General features: G+C 39.7%; 1 protein-coding gene across 1 annotated transcript in view; it reads right to left on the reverse strand.

The window, feature by feature from the left end:
• TENM2 (teneurin transmembrane protein 2) overlaps nucleotides 1-17988 on the reverse strand; it is a gene marked incomplete at its 5' end in the record, with an annotated part of 346728 nt that overhangs the window by 186686 nt on the left and 142054 nt on the right. Inside the window, one exon of the mRNA XM_015819334.1 lies at nucleotides 5355-5477. Coding sequence (XP_015674820.1) covers nucleotides 5355-5477 — 123 coding nt within the window. The remainder of the gene's footprint in view (nucleotides 1-5354; nucleotides 5478-17988) is intronic.

The following is a 17988-nucleotide window of genomic DNA, read 5'->3' on the forward strand; positions in this document are numbered from 1 at the left end:
GTGCCGTCGGCCAAGCAATGTAGGCTGGCGACCCCCAGGGGGAGGGCCTTCTCTGTGGGTGCCCCCACCCTCTGGAACGAACTACCCCCCGAGATCCGGATGATTCCGGATCTCCTTACTTTCCGCCGCGCCCTCAAGACATGGCTTTTCCAGCAAGCGGGCCTGACCTAGGGAGGATTTTAGGTAGGGATGATCTTAAAAGTAATTTTAATCGGAAACACAGCTGGCAATATTTGGTTTTTAATTCGGCTTTTATTGGGGTTTATATTTTTGTATTTCTGTATTTTTGTATTTTGTGTATAGTATTTGTTTTTTAATATGCTGTGAACCGCCCTGAGTCCTATGGGAGAAGGGCGGTATACAAATTAAATAAATAAATAAATAAATAAATAAATAAATATATGCTCTCAATTTCCATAAGAAACATTTACAGATTCTTTTAGATGATGATTATTGTCAGAAAAATTTCAAAAACTCCTGCAGTAAACACAGGGTATGCTAGTTTTGAACACTGGGCTGTGTCTAACAAAATGAAATTCAACATAGATAAAAATAAGGTTTTACACTTAGGCAAGAAAAATCAACTGTGTAGGTACAGACTAGGTGAAACCTGGCTTAATGCCAGTAATGTGAGAGGAATCTTGGAGTCCTAGTGGACAAGCATTTATATTAGCCAACAGTGTGTGAAAGCAGAAAAAAAAGCCAATTCAATCCTAGGCTGCATTTAATACAGGGATAGAATCAAGATCATGTAAAGTTCTAGTACTGCTTTACAAAGCCTGAGTAAGACCACATTTGGAATACTGCATCCAGTTCTGGTCATCAGAATATAAAAAAGATGTGGAGTCTGGAAAGTGTACAGAAAAGAGCAACAAGAATGATTAGGGAGCTGGAGGCTAAAACAAATGAAGAATGGTTTGAGGAACTGGCTATATCTCGTCTAGAGAAAAGAAGGACAAGGGGAGACATGATAGCAGTACTCCTATATTTGAGGGGCTCCTACAAGGGATCAAACTATTTTCCAAAGCACCAAAAGGCAAGCCAAGAAACAATGGATGGAAACTAACCAAGGAGAGAAGCAACCTAAAACTAAGGAGAAATTTGCTAATGGTGAGAGATGTTGGAATAACTTGCTTTCAAAGGTTGTGGGTGCTCCATCACTGGAGGCTTTCAAAAAGAAACTGGATAGCCATTTGTCTGAAATGGTATAGGGTCTCCTGCTTGAACAGGGGGTTGGACTAGAAGACCTCCTAGGTTCTATTCTATTCTGTTCTGTTCTGTTCTGTTCTGTTCTGTTCTGGTCTGGTCTATTCTATTCTATTCCACACACAACTTTATACAATATAAAGTTAATGCAACATGAATGAAGAAAATAAATACTCTTTGCAAGCCAAAAGTAACATACTAATATAATAATATGGATTAATAACTGTAATTTTGTCATAAATATCTTGAAAGCATAGTGCTCAAAAATTCAGGAGCCTGGTCACTTTTCAGTCCCACGTGAATTCATATTTTGCTCTGCATTTTCTGCATGTACTCCAAAATGTAATTTACTCAGTAAATCATTTAATAAGGTGAAGCATCCCACAAAATATTGTGTATATTGATTGAAAGTAATCTAAAAACAGGACTAAATATACTGAGTTGGCAAGTGAAATAGATTTACAGGATTTGAAATGTTGTGGATGTCTATTTTATGTATCATAAAGCAGGAGGAGAAGGGCTTGCATCCAGGCATAATGTTGATTTGATTATAGATTAGTACATAATGTGAATCTAATGTATTTATCAAATTTTAAATAAAATAAACCATGGTTAGCTGTGACATTTAAAACCAACTAACTCAGTATTTTTCTGGCTTATTCTCTAAATGCTTGCATCTTACATTTCCATTTATGTTTTTATAATACCTTTCTGTTTATTTTCAACATAAATTGAAGATAGCATGTTAACACTTTTTAGGAAGATATGTGTGAAATGCTGGACATTTTTAGAAATTAAGTGATCTTGGCATCAAAACTGTGAACTAGAAAGGTTTCCTATGGATGTTGCCAATGTATGTTGCCTGCTGTCATCTGATGCATTTATGAAGCTGCTTATGGATTTACAGAAACCAGAACAAAAAAGAGACATTATTAAAATAATTATTTTAAAACAATTAACATAAAAATGAGCTTTAAATATATATTTGAAAATATGCACTCTTCCTGCTGATTATTCTCATTTGGTTATTTGGAGATCTGTAGTTTTTTTTTTAATGTTTTATTAATTGTTTTACAATAAAATCCTTGAGTTTAGACAATAGTCAGAATATTTAGTTTCCTTCAGACACTTTTTAATCTTATGGCTGGCCCAGTATGTATTCTTTCTTTGTTCCCACCCAGCTGTCTTCTGAGAGTTATTAAAGTTCAAGGGAACAGATTATTCTTTGTTTCTGGCATCTTGCCAATTTCTGAGTCAATGTTGTTAATGTTTTATGCTCTAGTTCTCCACTAGGTGTCAGTAATTGCTTATTTTCCAACTTTTTCAGACAAAAAATATTATTATTTATTATTATTTTTATAGTTTTATCAAAACTCTTTAAGGTATAATCTTAGTAGTTATTTTTTAATTTCTAGATTTATGCAGACTGTAGTATTTTAACTTTGACTTCAATATATTTCTTTCCCCCTTAAAGGTTAATTTGCCGCTTCTTTCTATGAGGGAGTGGGGGTATAGTCCCCTCCCTTCACTTTGAGAGGTTTTCTTACTTTCTTACTTTGGGGATCTTTCCCAAGGACTTAGTTACAGAATAGAGGAAAGAAGATAGAAGATCTCACCAGTTCCAAGCATGCTGTTCACCGTTGTTCTGGTTCGTGCTCTTGGGCTAGATGCTGGTGTGCAGCTAGCTTTTCTCCTGTTGGGTTAGAGGGCTTCCCCTGGATCAAACGGTATGACTGCCGCCATTCCGTGATCATCGGGGCACGCCTCTTTCCTCGTCACCTCTCTGGGACAGCTTCAGACCTATTTAGGGTTCCCTGGCAACTGTGGGGTACGGAACTCCGCAATCCCATGGCTATACGCTATGGTGCAAAAACCAGAAGTCTTGAGACCTGTAGTTTTAACCTTTCATTTGGGAACCACATTTAGAAACCACTTCTGAATAGTTTACAGATATCTGCATAGTAATACTAATGCCAAGACTTGTTAAGACTGCAAACCACAGAAAGATTTGAACCATCAATTAAAATAAAAGTCAGAGTTGTTGGTTCTTTGTATTTTCCTCTCTGCCTCTTATAGATGCATCAACATTTTTTCTAACCAGAACTTTCCAGGTTATATAGAGAAATACAAACACAATGTAATGCAAAATTACTTTCCTATCTCAGATATTTTCTTTCCCCAAAGTTTATTTGTTCATTCCTCACTTATATATAGCCATACAACTCACAGAACATGATTCTGGGTGACATACAGTGAAAACAAATAACAAAACATATGATCTTATGTTCTTATTTAAAAAGAACTAGAAGAAAGTATCTTTGGTGTTACATACTCAACCCATAGCTATCTCAACACATTTCTGTTTCCCTGAAGATCTCCAAGCCTGTTGGCATAGCCACAATTTCAGATATTCCCAGGAACTACCAAACATGGGCCATTCTCACCTCTGGGGAAATAATGAGCAGGTCCCAAAGCCAGAAATGGCCTGTCTCCTGAGTCCTGCTAGATATAATTCCTGTTTCATACCAATCCCAAGGGATAATATATAGTTTACTCAAGCAGAAATTATGGTTGTGATTCTGTAGTAAATCAGCTTTTAGCATGCTTGGAGATATATACATACATATGCACCCGTTACATACTATATTTATTCATATTTACTGTTTTTAATTTACTGTTTTTCAATATGATATCCCATAGCTAAACCTGCACACCTAATTGGATTGTTCCATTCTACGTGACATTCTGCAAAAATCAGCTTCATTTCACATGGACATATTTCTAAGGTGCCTCCCTATTATTATTTTAACACAGGGGTAGTCAACCTTGGCTCTTTTATGACTCGTGGACTTCAATTCCCAGAATTCCTGAGCCAGCTTAGCTGGCTCAGGAATTCTGGGAGTTGAAGTCCACGAGTCATAAAAGAGTCAAGGTTGACTACCCCTGTTTTAACAAAACTAGTTTCTCCTCCTTGGTTCTGTCAGTTATGACAGGTCATTCTGCCCAGTCAAAGAAAGCAAAGTCTGAAATAGTTGATGGGCCTAAAGCTTGCCAGAAGCCAACTTAAAAACTGCTACTCTGGTAATATTAGCCTTAAATAAATTGAAGCAAGGAAGAAAAAAAGCAGCAACATTTCACACTTTATTCTGCCACCATGTCCACACTTTTGGGACCTGTTTTTTTTTTTTTTTTTACCACTGCACAACTGAGGCATATGGATTCCACTATAATATTTTCCCAAGGTTTTATTTACATCACTACTTAGTGAAATGACACAAATTGTTTATATTCAGAAGGTCTGAAATTCATATCTTTGCCGAATATTTGTTTCCTCTTTTTCTCCTTCCCCTCTAAAAAAGCTCAAGCATCTTTCGCATCAGCAATAGGCAGAAGTTCAACATATGACGTGTCTTTCAGCCTTGTTCACTGTGAATGAAACGTCTGTCCCACAACTGCAGTATCCACTCTTTTAAAATCAACCAAGTGTTGATCTATTGGTTGTGACAGGAATTGATTAATCAGGTTGTCGCCCAAACCTGATATCCCAAGTTGAGAGAGAATGACTGGTTCAGCTTTCATGCCTAAGGTGGCATTAGAACTCACAATCTCCTAGTTTCTACCTTGGAGCCTTAACCACTAGGCCAACTAACAATATTTCCCTTTATTTAAAAGTCCTTATATAGTTTAAAAAATAAAAAAAATCTACAATTTCATTTGAAAAGTGCTGATTGGTAAAAAAAAAAAAAAAGAGATTATTCTGCTTTCTTGCAAAATCCTTGCTTTTTTTAAGTTTTCACATAGGGATGAAGGAAAGGAAGACATAATCTCTTTCTTTTAAAAGGAGGCATAGGTAAACTGGACTTGACTAATGTGAAAAGATCTTCTGAATCTCTTTGTTGGAAGATAGTATTCAAAATAAGGCTCTTATTCAAACTATTACAATTAAGCAGGCTTGTAGCCAAACTTGCTCTGAAAATAAACTACCCAACTAGGAAAACTTCACAACCAAGAACTGTTGCAATCAAATCCTTCAAATAACTGGGTATCTATTTCTAATGTAATTGTTTTAAATTTAAGTTGGAATGTAGGGGCAATTGATTTTAGGTTTCAGAGATTTTTTAAGAGCAAAAGATACAACTCGTCCTCACCTTTACCTCCAGATGGCATGGTTGCTACATCATCAGAACCTGGCAAGCCTGTCCTTATTCCATTGTTAAAGGTGTGTCCATCTACTGGTTGTAGCTGCCAATTTAGCCCAAGCATATGCATTGCTGCAAGACACAGAAAGCCAGGAAAAAATAAACATACAAGGCATTTATTATTGAAGTTGAGAGTGAAAAGGTAACCTCTTTAAATGGACATCTCCTCTTAGACACAGAGACATCTACATAGATTTTACATTTCTTGAATTACTACACAAGGTGTCAAAAACATTAGACAACACATATACACATGTGTCGCTTTCTTATAACATTAAAATTAATTGCATCTTTCTTAATTGCCTGCTACGAAGAATTTACTCAGAACAATTATTTCTTTTTCTTTTGGTCTACAAAGATTGCAGTACTATATATGCCTTGCTAGTGATCAGTTTCTCTAAGTCACGGGTGTCAAACTCGTGACGTCACATGACGTGTCACGATGTATCGCGACTTTTTTCCCATTGCCAGCAACAGGGTGGGCATGGTTTTGGCGTGATGCATCTGGCCCGCGGACCGGCAGTTTTGACACCCCTGCTCTAAGTGGATTTACTGCTGAATAAACAAGTCCAGGCATATGCTAGAAAGCTAAGAGTTGCCTAGACCTAAACTTGTGAAGTAAACAGTCTCTGTTTTTATCATATCCAGACCTAAATTTAACATATTTCAATAGCATTATGAAAAAGCATTTGTCTTTTAACCAAAAGTTGTTTCATGACAGGGTTGTTATGTTTAAGGGGGGGGGGGGAAGCAGGAAATCAACTTTTGTGAAAAATAGCTGTGGCAGTAATTCAATTGTTTTTAAGAATTGAAAATGATAAGTTATAGTGGGACATACTTTTTTTAGTAGTAGCCTTGCATTTATTTTGTTCAATTCTATTGTGTGTCCAGTAGATCTTACAGTATTTTTAAGCCTTTTGAAAACATAGAGAAAGAGCTACTTTTACCTTTCTAAAAGAAGTGAGTAATGCGTCCTCTGTTTATCATTGCAGTTCACATCCTTGCTGGTGTCTATTTTCCAACAAAATCAGGATTGTCTTTGGATAATAATAGAGTATATGACTCAGCCACAATTTTTTCTGTGACAGCATATTTTTGTATACAACCTCATCCTTTAGATGTTTTTAAATGCATATCAGAGGAGTGCATATTAGATGAATTGTTTAACAACACAAAATCAAAATTTATTAATATTAAAGTTGATCAACAAGAGTTAGAATCCTTAGATGTCCATATGACACTTCATATTTAGAACTTCCCTTGGTTTCAATTTAAATTGTAATTGCAATTTTATTCTTTTTTCTGCTTAAAGTGATTTGTCTGGACTGCATTTTGCTTCTTTATTTACAACAGGGATCTTCAAACTTGGTCCTTTTATGACTTGTGGACTTCAACTCCCAGAATTCCTCAGCCACAAGTGAGATTACTTATAACTTGCATATATGTACATATACATACAGTACATAAAGACAGATTTCACAGCAAAAATCCCTATGATTGATAAACTTGAGCAGGAAATAAAAGATACATTCTGTAATACCAAGATGATCATATTCTAGGCTGCAAAATATACTGTAGAATTTCCTTGCTAAAAATTCCCTCTTCTGGCTTCTTTTACATGAAATCTTCTCCCAAAATGAACTGGTGCTCCACCCATGTCTCTGTGTTGATATCAAGCTTGCATAGATTTTTGCAATATAAGCTGAACCTTTACTTCAAAGAATTCTCTGGAGACAGTTTTCCAGTGTTTTCCCCAGAGATAGAGCGTGTGTTGTTTCCTACTGGTGAACTTCCTATCTTTCTGCTCTTCTGCATTGCTGCTCCCACCGAAACCAAGGTACAACCAAGGCAAAAAAGTATGCCTTCGCAATATCTTTTTTTAGTTGCTCAGTTGCTCTGAAGGCTGGCTGCTGCATCAGTAGCTATTTTCTTTTCCTTTTACTACAAAATCTAGGGAAGGAACTGTGATGATATGAGTGAGATATCAGCTTGCTATTATTTTTTACACCCACTCACTGGCAAGCCAGAGGAGAGAGAGCAGACAACATTTATGTTATTATTTTTATTTTATTATATATATATATATATATAGAAGCTAACAACCAACTCCCCTTTCTGGACATCCTAATCTACAAAAAACCCAATGGCTCCCTAGGACACACCATCTACCGGAAAAAAACACACACCAACCGCTACTTAAATGCACAATCCCACCACCACCCTGCACAGATCAACTCCATAGCTAAGACCCTCATCTCCAGAACCAAACGCCTAGCCGACAAAGATCACCTGAAAACTGAATTACACACTCTCACAAATGTATTAATCTCCAACGGATTCCAAAGAAATACAATTACCAACCTAATCCAAAGGGAAACACCCCCCAAGAACCGAGACATAGAACAGTACAACGACATCGCCCTCCTCCCCTACATCAAAGGCACCACAGATAAAATCAGCAAAATTCTCCACAAACACAATATCAAGACAGCCTTTGGCACCAACCCAAAAATAGCTAACATCTTAAGAAACCCAAAGACAGGATCCAGCTAGAAAACCAAGGAGACTATGAAATACCATGCAAAATCTGCCCAGCCACATACATTGGACAAACTAATAGGAGAATAAATGCCCACATCGCAGAACACAAGAACGCAGTCAGAAAAGAAGAAAAAACTTCCTCCCTCTTCCAGCACCTTAAAGCTACAGGACATGACATTGATTTTGAAGGAACCAAACTAATCTCCAAAACTGAACACCACAACAAGAGAATAATTATGGAAGCCATCAAAATAGAAAAACACCCCCACAACATGAATAAACGTGATGATACCTCCTACCTACCAGACATCTGGAAACTAGCCCTAATCAACAAACGAGTCCTAGCCACAAAAATTGACACCGGACCCAGAACAACACAGTACGCCACCACCATTCACCCTCACCAGACCCAAACCCAAGCCCAAACCCATCCCTCAGATGAAATGCAACCACCATCCAGAAGCCAAACCACGACGACATCACCAGCTGCTGCACCTCCCTCTGACCCCCACACAAAGCAAACGGATACACACCATGAACACAGAGCTAGACCGCAAACTCCTGGTTTCTAGCCTGGTGCCTTAACCATTAGAACCAAACTGGCTCAAAATGAGCAAGGATTGAGGAATAGTAGGAGTAGCAGAACAATATTACAAGGGGAATGAGAAATTAAACTAGTGACTGGCTGGAACAACCCGTTGATATACTTCCCGGGGACAGCAGGAGACAATAGTTGTGACATTTGCTCTCAGTTCTTTTCCCCATACTGTTACCTGCCTAGAAGAAAAGAGGTGAGCCTGAGAAGTTGAGTAAGTCTCTCTACATTAGAGCAAAGTGCATACATATAGCCTGAATTCCCTGAGAACTGTCTGATATTTTATGCTTGAAAACTCACAGAACTAAGAACTGACCTTCCAGTATATCAAAATCTACAGCTTGAGATTCATGCCTCATTATTTAGATGCACAATTAAAGTCAGACTTATTGTCTCTATTGTAATTAAATGGTCTTTGAATTACTGAGCCCACATACTGAGTTTGCAAGTACTTCACAAGAGCCATCACCACTTAAAATCATATTGTCACCACCACCAGCACTTGGTTATAATCAGTTACATACTAAATAGTTTTATTAAAATTCACATTTATGTCTTGCAAGGAATCAAATAGTTGTGGACCGGAAAGCAGAAACACAGTCGGTTAATTTTTCAGAGGAGTGTCTCCAGACTCTTTGATTTAAATATGGCAGAGCTCACAAGTGAAATAAATTTGGAGGCCTCACCTTCAATGGTATTTATGCCTAAGTTCAGGAGGAACACAATTCATCACCCCTGACAAGATCTTCTCAAGAGAGAATGGAATAGCAGGGTCTTGGCGGTCAGGATAAAAGGCCAGCTGAACACAGGGTAGTGAAACCAGTCCAGGCCTGACATCTTTACCTTCTATCCTGTCTAGGACAATCAGTCATGTTCAAAAATATGAATACCACAGTGGCAAAATGGCTACCTGTTGAAATTTCCTAATAATGTTGGAGTAAGTAAATCCTTCAATAAAAAGAGCTACACCTGGCCTGAGAAGAGGTGGGGGAAATCAAATAGACCACAATGAAGATAGTCAAACTGAATTTCATTTCAGCAGCTCCTGCTGTTGACTAGCCACACAACTGCAGAGGCACTAAGCAATAATAAAGGGAGATCCTCAGGAAACAAGAGATCATGTCCTTTCACACAGAGAGGTCACTGGAGCTTTGTGGGGCATTACTAAACTGTTCTCACACAAAAGTGCCTGGTAAAGGATGAACAGCCAATCAATAATTATTAGATGAAATATATGGAGTGACATACATGTCTGTTTGTGTAAACAGAGTAGCCAGCAACTTGTGTTGAGAGAGAGGGTTACCAAGAGCTGATTCCTCCCCCACCATCCTTTTAAGGATCAGCACCGTCAGCATATAAGAAGAGCAGAAATTACACACTTTTCATCTCAACGGAAAAGTGATAAATCTGTCATTGTCCAAGTGGCTCAGGAGATACTAGATTTTTATTTTTATGGATAACAAAATGAAGCAGTTCAATCAAATCCGCATTTCGATTATAAACAAACATAAAATACAATCTGAAAAAATTACACCCATTTCAGTAATAGCATTAAAATACATAAGACCTATAAAGTAATTAAAAACTAGGACTGCAAACAAAATATATAATGTTAAAACAGTAAGATCTCTCCATAAAAAATAATACCAAGAGTATGCACTAAAAGCATGGAGGAGGAGCTGCTCTGAAATCCATCAAAAGGATATAAAAAAAGATAAATATAGAAAAAAGGGTTCTCGGTATGGCAAAACAGTTTTACATGATGGGTTCAAAACATCTTTCTAAAAAAAAACTAATGAGACACCAAAGGGAAAAACATAATTGGAGCTACAAGTAATTGCAAACTATACAAAGAATGTTTTAATGGTGAAAATGTTGCTCAATATATTGCTGCTAAGTGGCTAAAAATATTTTGTTAAACATTAGGACTGAAATAAATGAATGCTGTTATTTTTCAAACTTTTTTTTCTGTTCAATAAAACCGATCAGAGTTCAGTTTTGGAGTCTGGAAGCTAACTAGTAAAATCTATCTTGTCTGTTTGACCTATAAATCCTGACATCTGTTCAGAAGACTCTTCTCTTAGCTGCCTCTGAAGACTCAAGGACCTTTTAAGCATCAGCGGATTCCTTTAGTATATTCACCGGTCCACATGCCTTCTGAATAGCTTTGGGATGCTTTTATATCACAGTGTAACATACCTGGCTTTGCCCTATTCATCTAGTTCCCAACCATGCAATTGTTTGGATGCTTGGAGCCATCCAAAAGGTCTACAGAATCAAATGTCTGAAAGATTTTGTCATACCTCAGGCTGATTTTTCTGGGCTTCAGAACCAATTGTGAGAAATCTGCTAGGTATCTCAGTTCTAAAGTTAAACCTTCTCACTCATCTGATAACTCAGCACATATTAAGCAAATGGCTCAAGGACAATTTTAGTTATAATGGGATTGCACAAGGCATAAAACATTAAGACTTATATGGCACAGATGATAGTGGTTAAATAGTAATTATATGAGAGTGTACACTGAGTGTACACTGAGAGGTTGTCGATCTAAAGCAGGGGTGTCAAACTGCCGGCCCGCAGGCCAGATGCATCATAGCGAAACCGTGCCCACCCCATTGCCGGCAATAGCAAAAAAGTTGCGCTATGTCGCGACACGTCATGTGATATTGCAAGTTTGACAGCCCTGATCTAAAGGATGCCTTAGTCCATGTCTACAATTAAAAACAAAACATTGGAACTAATTATGTTTTGAACTATAATGAGAATGCAAGGAAAGCTGCAAATATGTATATATTTATAAGTAAATTCTCTTTCACTATGGAAGATTGTTTCAGAATAAAGATTGCAAATTATTTTACTATGTATTTTATGTCGTACTAAGTTTACGTTATATTAAAACATGTCAGTGTTCACTTGTGCTGATAAATTTAAACTTAATTCTACTTGATGTTCAGCCTCAATTTTTCAAAGCATCAAGTAGAGATAGATAAAAGGCAATGGGAAAAGGAATCCTTTCCCTTTGAGTCTCATCTCTCCATTTCTATCTCTCACAAATGAAAGCAAATATACATGTCCCAGGACAATTCTGCAAGATCCAGTCTGGATCAGTCACTAGGACCAGAGACTTTCTGTTCCAAACTTTTGGATTTGTGCTGGAGCCCATCCTCAGGGAACTTCTCTCTACATGAATATGTGCTTTGAGCTAATCAATGAATTATATTTATGTGGTACCTGCCTATTGGTTGATTGGTGTGTTGATGGCCGGTGATTGGCTGTTGTTTCCTTGTGCTGCCAAATCCTTGGCTCCTAAGTGCTTGATAAAGTGGTGATAAATCACCACATAAATACGACTCATAGATTAGTCCAAAGCACATATTTGAGTATTAGAGAATTTCCCTCAGCACGAATCCGAAAGTTCAGAAGAGTAAACCTCTGGTCCCAGTGACCAACCCACATTGGATCTTACTATTATCTCTGTCACCAGGTAGGGAGAACAGAAAAACATTAGTTCTTCCTTCAATGTATCCATGATGACAGTCGTTAGATAAATGAAACACTTAATGACAGCAGTGAGAAAAGGAAAGTCCAAATTCCAATCAATTCTATGTATTTTCTTTTTTAAATTGGATTCTAGTTTCTTAAATACATAAGCAGAAATGGAAACTAGGAACAGAAGCCATCTGGTAATTTTGCAATGTAATTTTGCAAAATAGAAGAGATGTGTAGATAATAAATGCAAAAACTGAATTAAAAAATAGGTGTTTTATTATTTATTTGTTTGTTTATTTATTTATTTATTTTCCCATCAAACATTTATTTTATTTATTTATTTATTTATTTTGATTTATATCCCGCCCTTCTCCCAACGGGACTCAGGGCGGCTCACAACATATTTAAAAACATAGACATATTTACAACCCCCACCAGATAAAACCAAATTAAACCAATATTTAAAGTTGTGCAGTTAAAATTATTCTTAAAAAACCCGATTTAAAAACCCGATTTAAAANCATGTCTTGAGGGCGCGGCGGAAAGTAAGGAGATCCGGAATCATCCGGATCTCGGGGGGTAGTTCGTTCCAGAGGGTGGGGGCACCCACAGAGAAGGCCCTCCCCCTGGGGGTCGCCAGCCGACACTGCTTGGCCGACGGCACCCTGAGGAGACCCACTCTGTGGGAGCGTACCGGTCTATGGGAGGGAATCTGTGGCATGATAGTGTGAATGGAAGGAATGAATGTTCAAAGCAGTGCATAACTGATACACCCATAAATCTTATTAGTAGTAATGGAATTTCTCTATCACCCACACAGTGCTTTAAAATTTTAGCTATCCATGTCCAATTCAAGTGTTTTTTGCTTGCAAAATACTTGCAAAGGTTATACACGCTTGGAATTATATAGCAGGTTTTTGTTTTTTTTTAAAAAAAAGACAATCTGCTTTCAAATTTCCCGAAGCACCAACAGATAGCATGCTTAAAAAGAGATGGAACAATAGTAACAACCTGTATTAGCATTACTACTCGATCTAGTGCTTGACAGCAAGGAGACCAAACTTCTGTTTTATTCTCTTTTTGTAGTTCTTCCCTTCGGTCCTCCTTGCAGAAATGTTTTGATTTTGTGCCACTTCTCCAATGCAATTTTTGACACAAGAATGATAACAGCCCTGCATGCTGCATTCAGAATTTGATATCTTATGACAGAGCTGTGCAAAAGAAGCATAAAGCAGTGGCACAATTCATCTGTTCTCATGACAGTCCTTAGATTGTACAGAGAGAAGAAAATTGAAACAAGACTCATCAGTTCCTGAAATCATATACAATGAGGCTGCTTCTGTGGCAACCTTAAGATTCAAGAAACAACTTTCTTTGCCGAGAGATACCTTTGGCTACAAGACCTGAATAGAGAAGAAGAGTTTGCAAATATAAATATATAGAGAGAGTCTGTTGTGTCCTGAGCCTGCTAGAGTAGAAAAGCAGGCTCAGAATTGTTGCAAACGGTCCCGGGCAAACCAAAAGCTGCCCGGGACCAGACAGAGCGGCACCAGCCTTGTGTGCATGCGCAAGGCACGAAAATGGTCAGTTCCTATTGGTTAACACTGTCTGGGTCTAAGGCTCTATAAAAGGCCTGCGTGCCTTTTGCTGCTTGCTTGGTTGTAGGAGGAGAGTAATAAAGAGCTTGTTTGTTCACCATGTGTCTTCGTCAATTGCCAACAAATGGAATACACAAAAGTGGCGATGAAGGTGGGATCCCTGTAAGCAAAAGGAACAAATAGGACTCACCGAGAAGGTTCTGAAGACGGAAGACGGCATCCTGCACTCGCAACTCGGCCTGCCAGTACAGCATCGCTCGAGGTGAGCTCGGCAAAAGGACCCCTTCCCAAAAGACTAGCTTGCAGAGGAGGCAATTAGCGAAGGCCATAAAGGTTTACAATGTCGAAGATTGGCCGCTTGACAGACTTCGATGTCTCCCACCCAGAGAGATGGAACTCATACGTAGCAAGGGTGGAGAACTCCTTTAGAGTAAATCAGATCAGGGAAGACGGCCTCAGCAGATTACCTCTCAAACAAATAGAGGCAGATCCTGCTCCTGCTATTAACATTCTCTCCATTCAGGAGTTGCCTGAATCTCCCCTCAATGCGAGGGACGTGGCTGCAGAAACTGCCACTGATCACACGCTCACACGCATGCTGACTTGGGTGTTGTCAGGATGGCCTGACACGTGTCCAGATACAGAGTTTCAAAGCTTCTGGCAAAGGAAGCATGAACTTTCTACTTTCAAGGGGTGCTGTTATGGGGTAGTAGGGTAGTCATCCCAGCCTCATTGAGGTCTAGAATCTTGCTCTCTCTGCATGAGGGACATCCAGGTATAGTAAGGATGAAAGCGCTTGCGCGTAGCCATCTTTGGTGGCCTGGGCTCGATAAAGCCATCAAGGCTCAGGTGCATGAGTGCCAAGTGTGCCAGCAGTCAAGCCTTGAAATGCCTCAGGCTCCAGTACATAGGTGGGAGGAAACTCAAACCCCGTGGTCACAGGTACATATAGATTACACTGGGCCCTTTCAGGGGCAATTCTTCCTTCTCCTCATTGACAGCCATTCCAAGTGGCTAGAGGTTGTTCCTGTTTCCTCCACTACTACTGCCAGGACCATCCAGGTGTTGAGAGGAATTTTCGCCTCAAATGGACTTCCAGATGTCCTGGTTTCAGATAATGGCTCCCAATTTACCTCTTTTGAGTTCCAGGTTTTTCTTCAGGCCAACTTGATCCGGCATGCGACGTCTGCTCCCTTCCACCCATCGTCCAACGGCCAAGCAGAGAGAATGGTGCGCATCACCAAAGATGCTCTAAAGAAACTGACTTCGGGAACTGGCATCACAGGTTAGCAGATTTCCTTCTTGCACACCGCACCACACCTTGCACAGCCACAGGGAAGAGCCCTGCAGAACTCCGTTGGGGTCGCCGTCTCATCACCAAACTGGACAGGTTGTACCCAGACCGGGTGGCATCACAGGTGTCACAACCGTGGGCACCTAGGAGACTTCAGGTGGGCAATACGGTTTGGGCAAGGAACTATGGGCCTGGGCATCTCTGGGTCACAGCAGTGGTATGCAAGGTCTCTGGACCGTTATCATACGAAGTAGCCTTGGATGATGGCCGTGTTATCCGCAGACACATAGATCAACTCTGCTGGAGGCTTAACAGCCACGTTTCCGCTTTTGGCTCTGCTCTGGGGGGAGGAGGACCATAATCCGCATTCTGGGTTACTGGGTTCCAGTCCTAACAGTAGCTCACAAGCTGCTGAGACGGTCGCTGAGGCTGTCTGAGGGCTCATCCCAAGGGTCAGTAAGTGCTCCAAACAGGAATTCCCTGGAAAGGGAGTCATCCCGCACATCAGTTATTGCTCCAGACAGGAAGTTGCACCGGGGGTATCCACATTATCCAAACACGTCAGATAGTGCTCCAGACAAGGAGTCGCACCGGGGGTATCCACACAACTCAAACACAGCCATAGACAGGGAATTCCATCAGGGGCAGTCTCACAATTCAGTTATTGCTCTGAAAAGGAAGTCAGTAGCAAGGGGGTTTGCCATGGAGGCAGGTCCTGACTCTGGCACCTCCGGCACATGCACGGGGGCTTCGAAGTACTGGGGCACTTCTGCCACTCAGGCCACTCCAACTGCTGGCCTTGGGCTCGAGGGACAGAGTTCCCAAGAGGAGTCCATTGTGGACTCAGGGACTTCTACCCCTCCAAGGTACACTGGCTTGGACTCAGAGGGTCCAGCCAGTCAGCAGCTGGGTGGGGCACCTGGGTATTTGGGGCATCAAAGTCCTGGCCTGTCTAGCCTGGCAGGTGAGTAGGTAGGCCAGGCACACTCACTGGCCATTAGAAGGTCACAGCGGGCCAAGTGCCCACCCAAACATCTAGGAGATTATGTGAGGTCTCTGTGAACACATGGGGAACCTTGCTGATCTGTAGCAGGATGTGGGTTAACACTCAGTAAAGGGTGTCATATACTATTATGATTTTGGGTGCGTTTTGTTTAATTTAATAATTATTTTGTCATAGTGTCTTGCCTGTGCACAGACCAGAGTAACTCCACTCTCCCTGCCTTTTGACCAATGTACCTGTGTGTAAAGCTAGGTGTGTTTTATCTAGGGGGGAGGGGTGTTGTGTCCTGAGCCTGCTAGAGTAGAAAAGCAGGCTCAGAATTGTTGCAAATGGTCCCGGGCAAACCAAAAGCTGCCCGGGACCAGACAGAGTGGCACCAGCCTTGTGCACATGCGCAAGGCACGAAAACGGTCAGTTCCTATTGGTTAACACTGTCTGGGTCTAAGGCTCTATAAAAGGCCTGCGTGCCTTTTGCTGCTTGCTTGGTTGTAGGAGAAGGTTAATAAAGAGCTTGTTTGTTCACCATGTGCCTTTGTCAATTGCCAATGAACGGAATACACAAAAGAGTCCACAATCAATTTACTCATTTCCAAATGTACAGGTGGTCCTTGACTCACAGCAGTTCATTTAGTGACCGCTCAAAGTTACAACAGCCCCGGGAAAAAGTGACTTAGGACCGTTTTTCACACTTATGACCGTTGTGACATTTCCATGGTCAGACGCTTGGCAACTGACTCATATTTGTGATGGTTGCAGTGTCCTGGGGTCACATGATCACCTTTTGCAACCCTCAGTGGGGAACCTAGATTCACTTAACAACTGTGTTATTAACAATTGCAGTGATTCAGTGGTTGTAGAATTGCAAATGTTTTGTTTAGCAACAGAAATGCTGGGCTCGATTATGGTGGTAAGTTGAGGATTACCTGTATTTTCAGGACTAGAGGTGCCATGTTCAACAAACAATGTAGTGTCAAATAATATTTTTAACAGCTGCCAACTTGTATGTTAACTTATATTTTGTATTTTAACTTCATGACATCAACTGAACTCCAAGTAATAATTTATGGGTAGTAGGGAAAGTAAGATGAGGGAAAGAAAAAAAATAAAAAAGGGATGGTCACCAATCCAATGTTTCTTTAGTCATTATGAAACAAATCAATGTAATTAAATTCTGCCTTGAATAGAAGCCCTGAAGATAGAATTAGCCCCAAATTTACCCTTTTCTCTGTGTAACCATAGAGCCAGCTTTCAGAGCAACAGCAGTGGCATAGTCTAACCCCCCACGAAATTCTCTAACATTCAGCCTTTCCTCCTACTTGCCTTCTATTAAATAAGAGACCAGACTCTTGCACTCCTATTGCTAGACAAAACTGTAGCTGCAGAGAAGGTGAGATTAAAATGCACCTAAAGAGCAGAAGAAACAGCTATACTTTTACTTGACAGTTTCTCTGACTGTTCTCAGCAGGACTGAAATTGGCTAGGAAGCAGAGAAAGTGCAGAATTGTAAAAGAGATATTTTAGGAAAACATTGGAGAAATATCTAAGATAGTACACCTTTACTGGAAGTGCATTTGTGCCCAAGATAAATTTGGAACTATTGTAGCATGCTCAAGACAGGATTAAACATTAGCCTAAGTATGTGGTAAAACAGTGTTCCTGCTGTTGTGTAATTATCTGAGAGAAGTTCTGGGTGGAAAATGGAATATCTCTGCTCTCTGACAACTTTTTCTTAAAGCTTCCATACTTGGAAATATGGTAGTTATTTTATTGTTTTATTATTTTATTATTGTTTCAAGAGAGGAGCCATAGCCAACTTTCCCTTTTCAGGAAGTTTAAAATAATTAATAAATAATTTAAATTGGTTCTATGAATTAAAATTAACAAATTAAGGGTCAATAGTCTTTCTATACTTTCGTTTGGTATAGACATAATGATGATTGCTTGAGTAACAGAGTGCTAGCATTTGAAATATATTATTTTTTCCCCAACCTGGACCAAAATGTTTTCTTCTGTACATGAAATCCAATACTATGGCAGTGGACTTTCACATAATGATTTTC

The sequence above is a fragment of the Protobothrops mucrosquamatus genome, unplaced genomic scaffold (genome assembly GCF_001527695.2).
Source record: "Protobothrops mucrosquamatus isolate PMUCROS unplaced genomic scaffold, P.Mucros_1.0 scaffold898, whole genome shotgun sequence".
NCBI lineage: Eukaryota > Metazoa > Chordata > Lepidosauria > Squamata > Viperidae > Protobothrops > Protobothrops mucrosquamatus.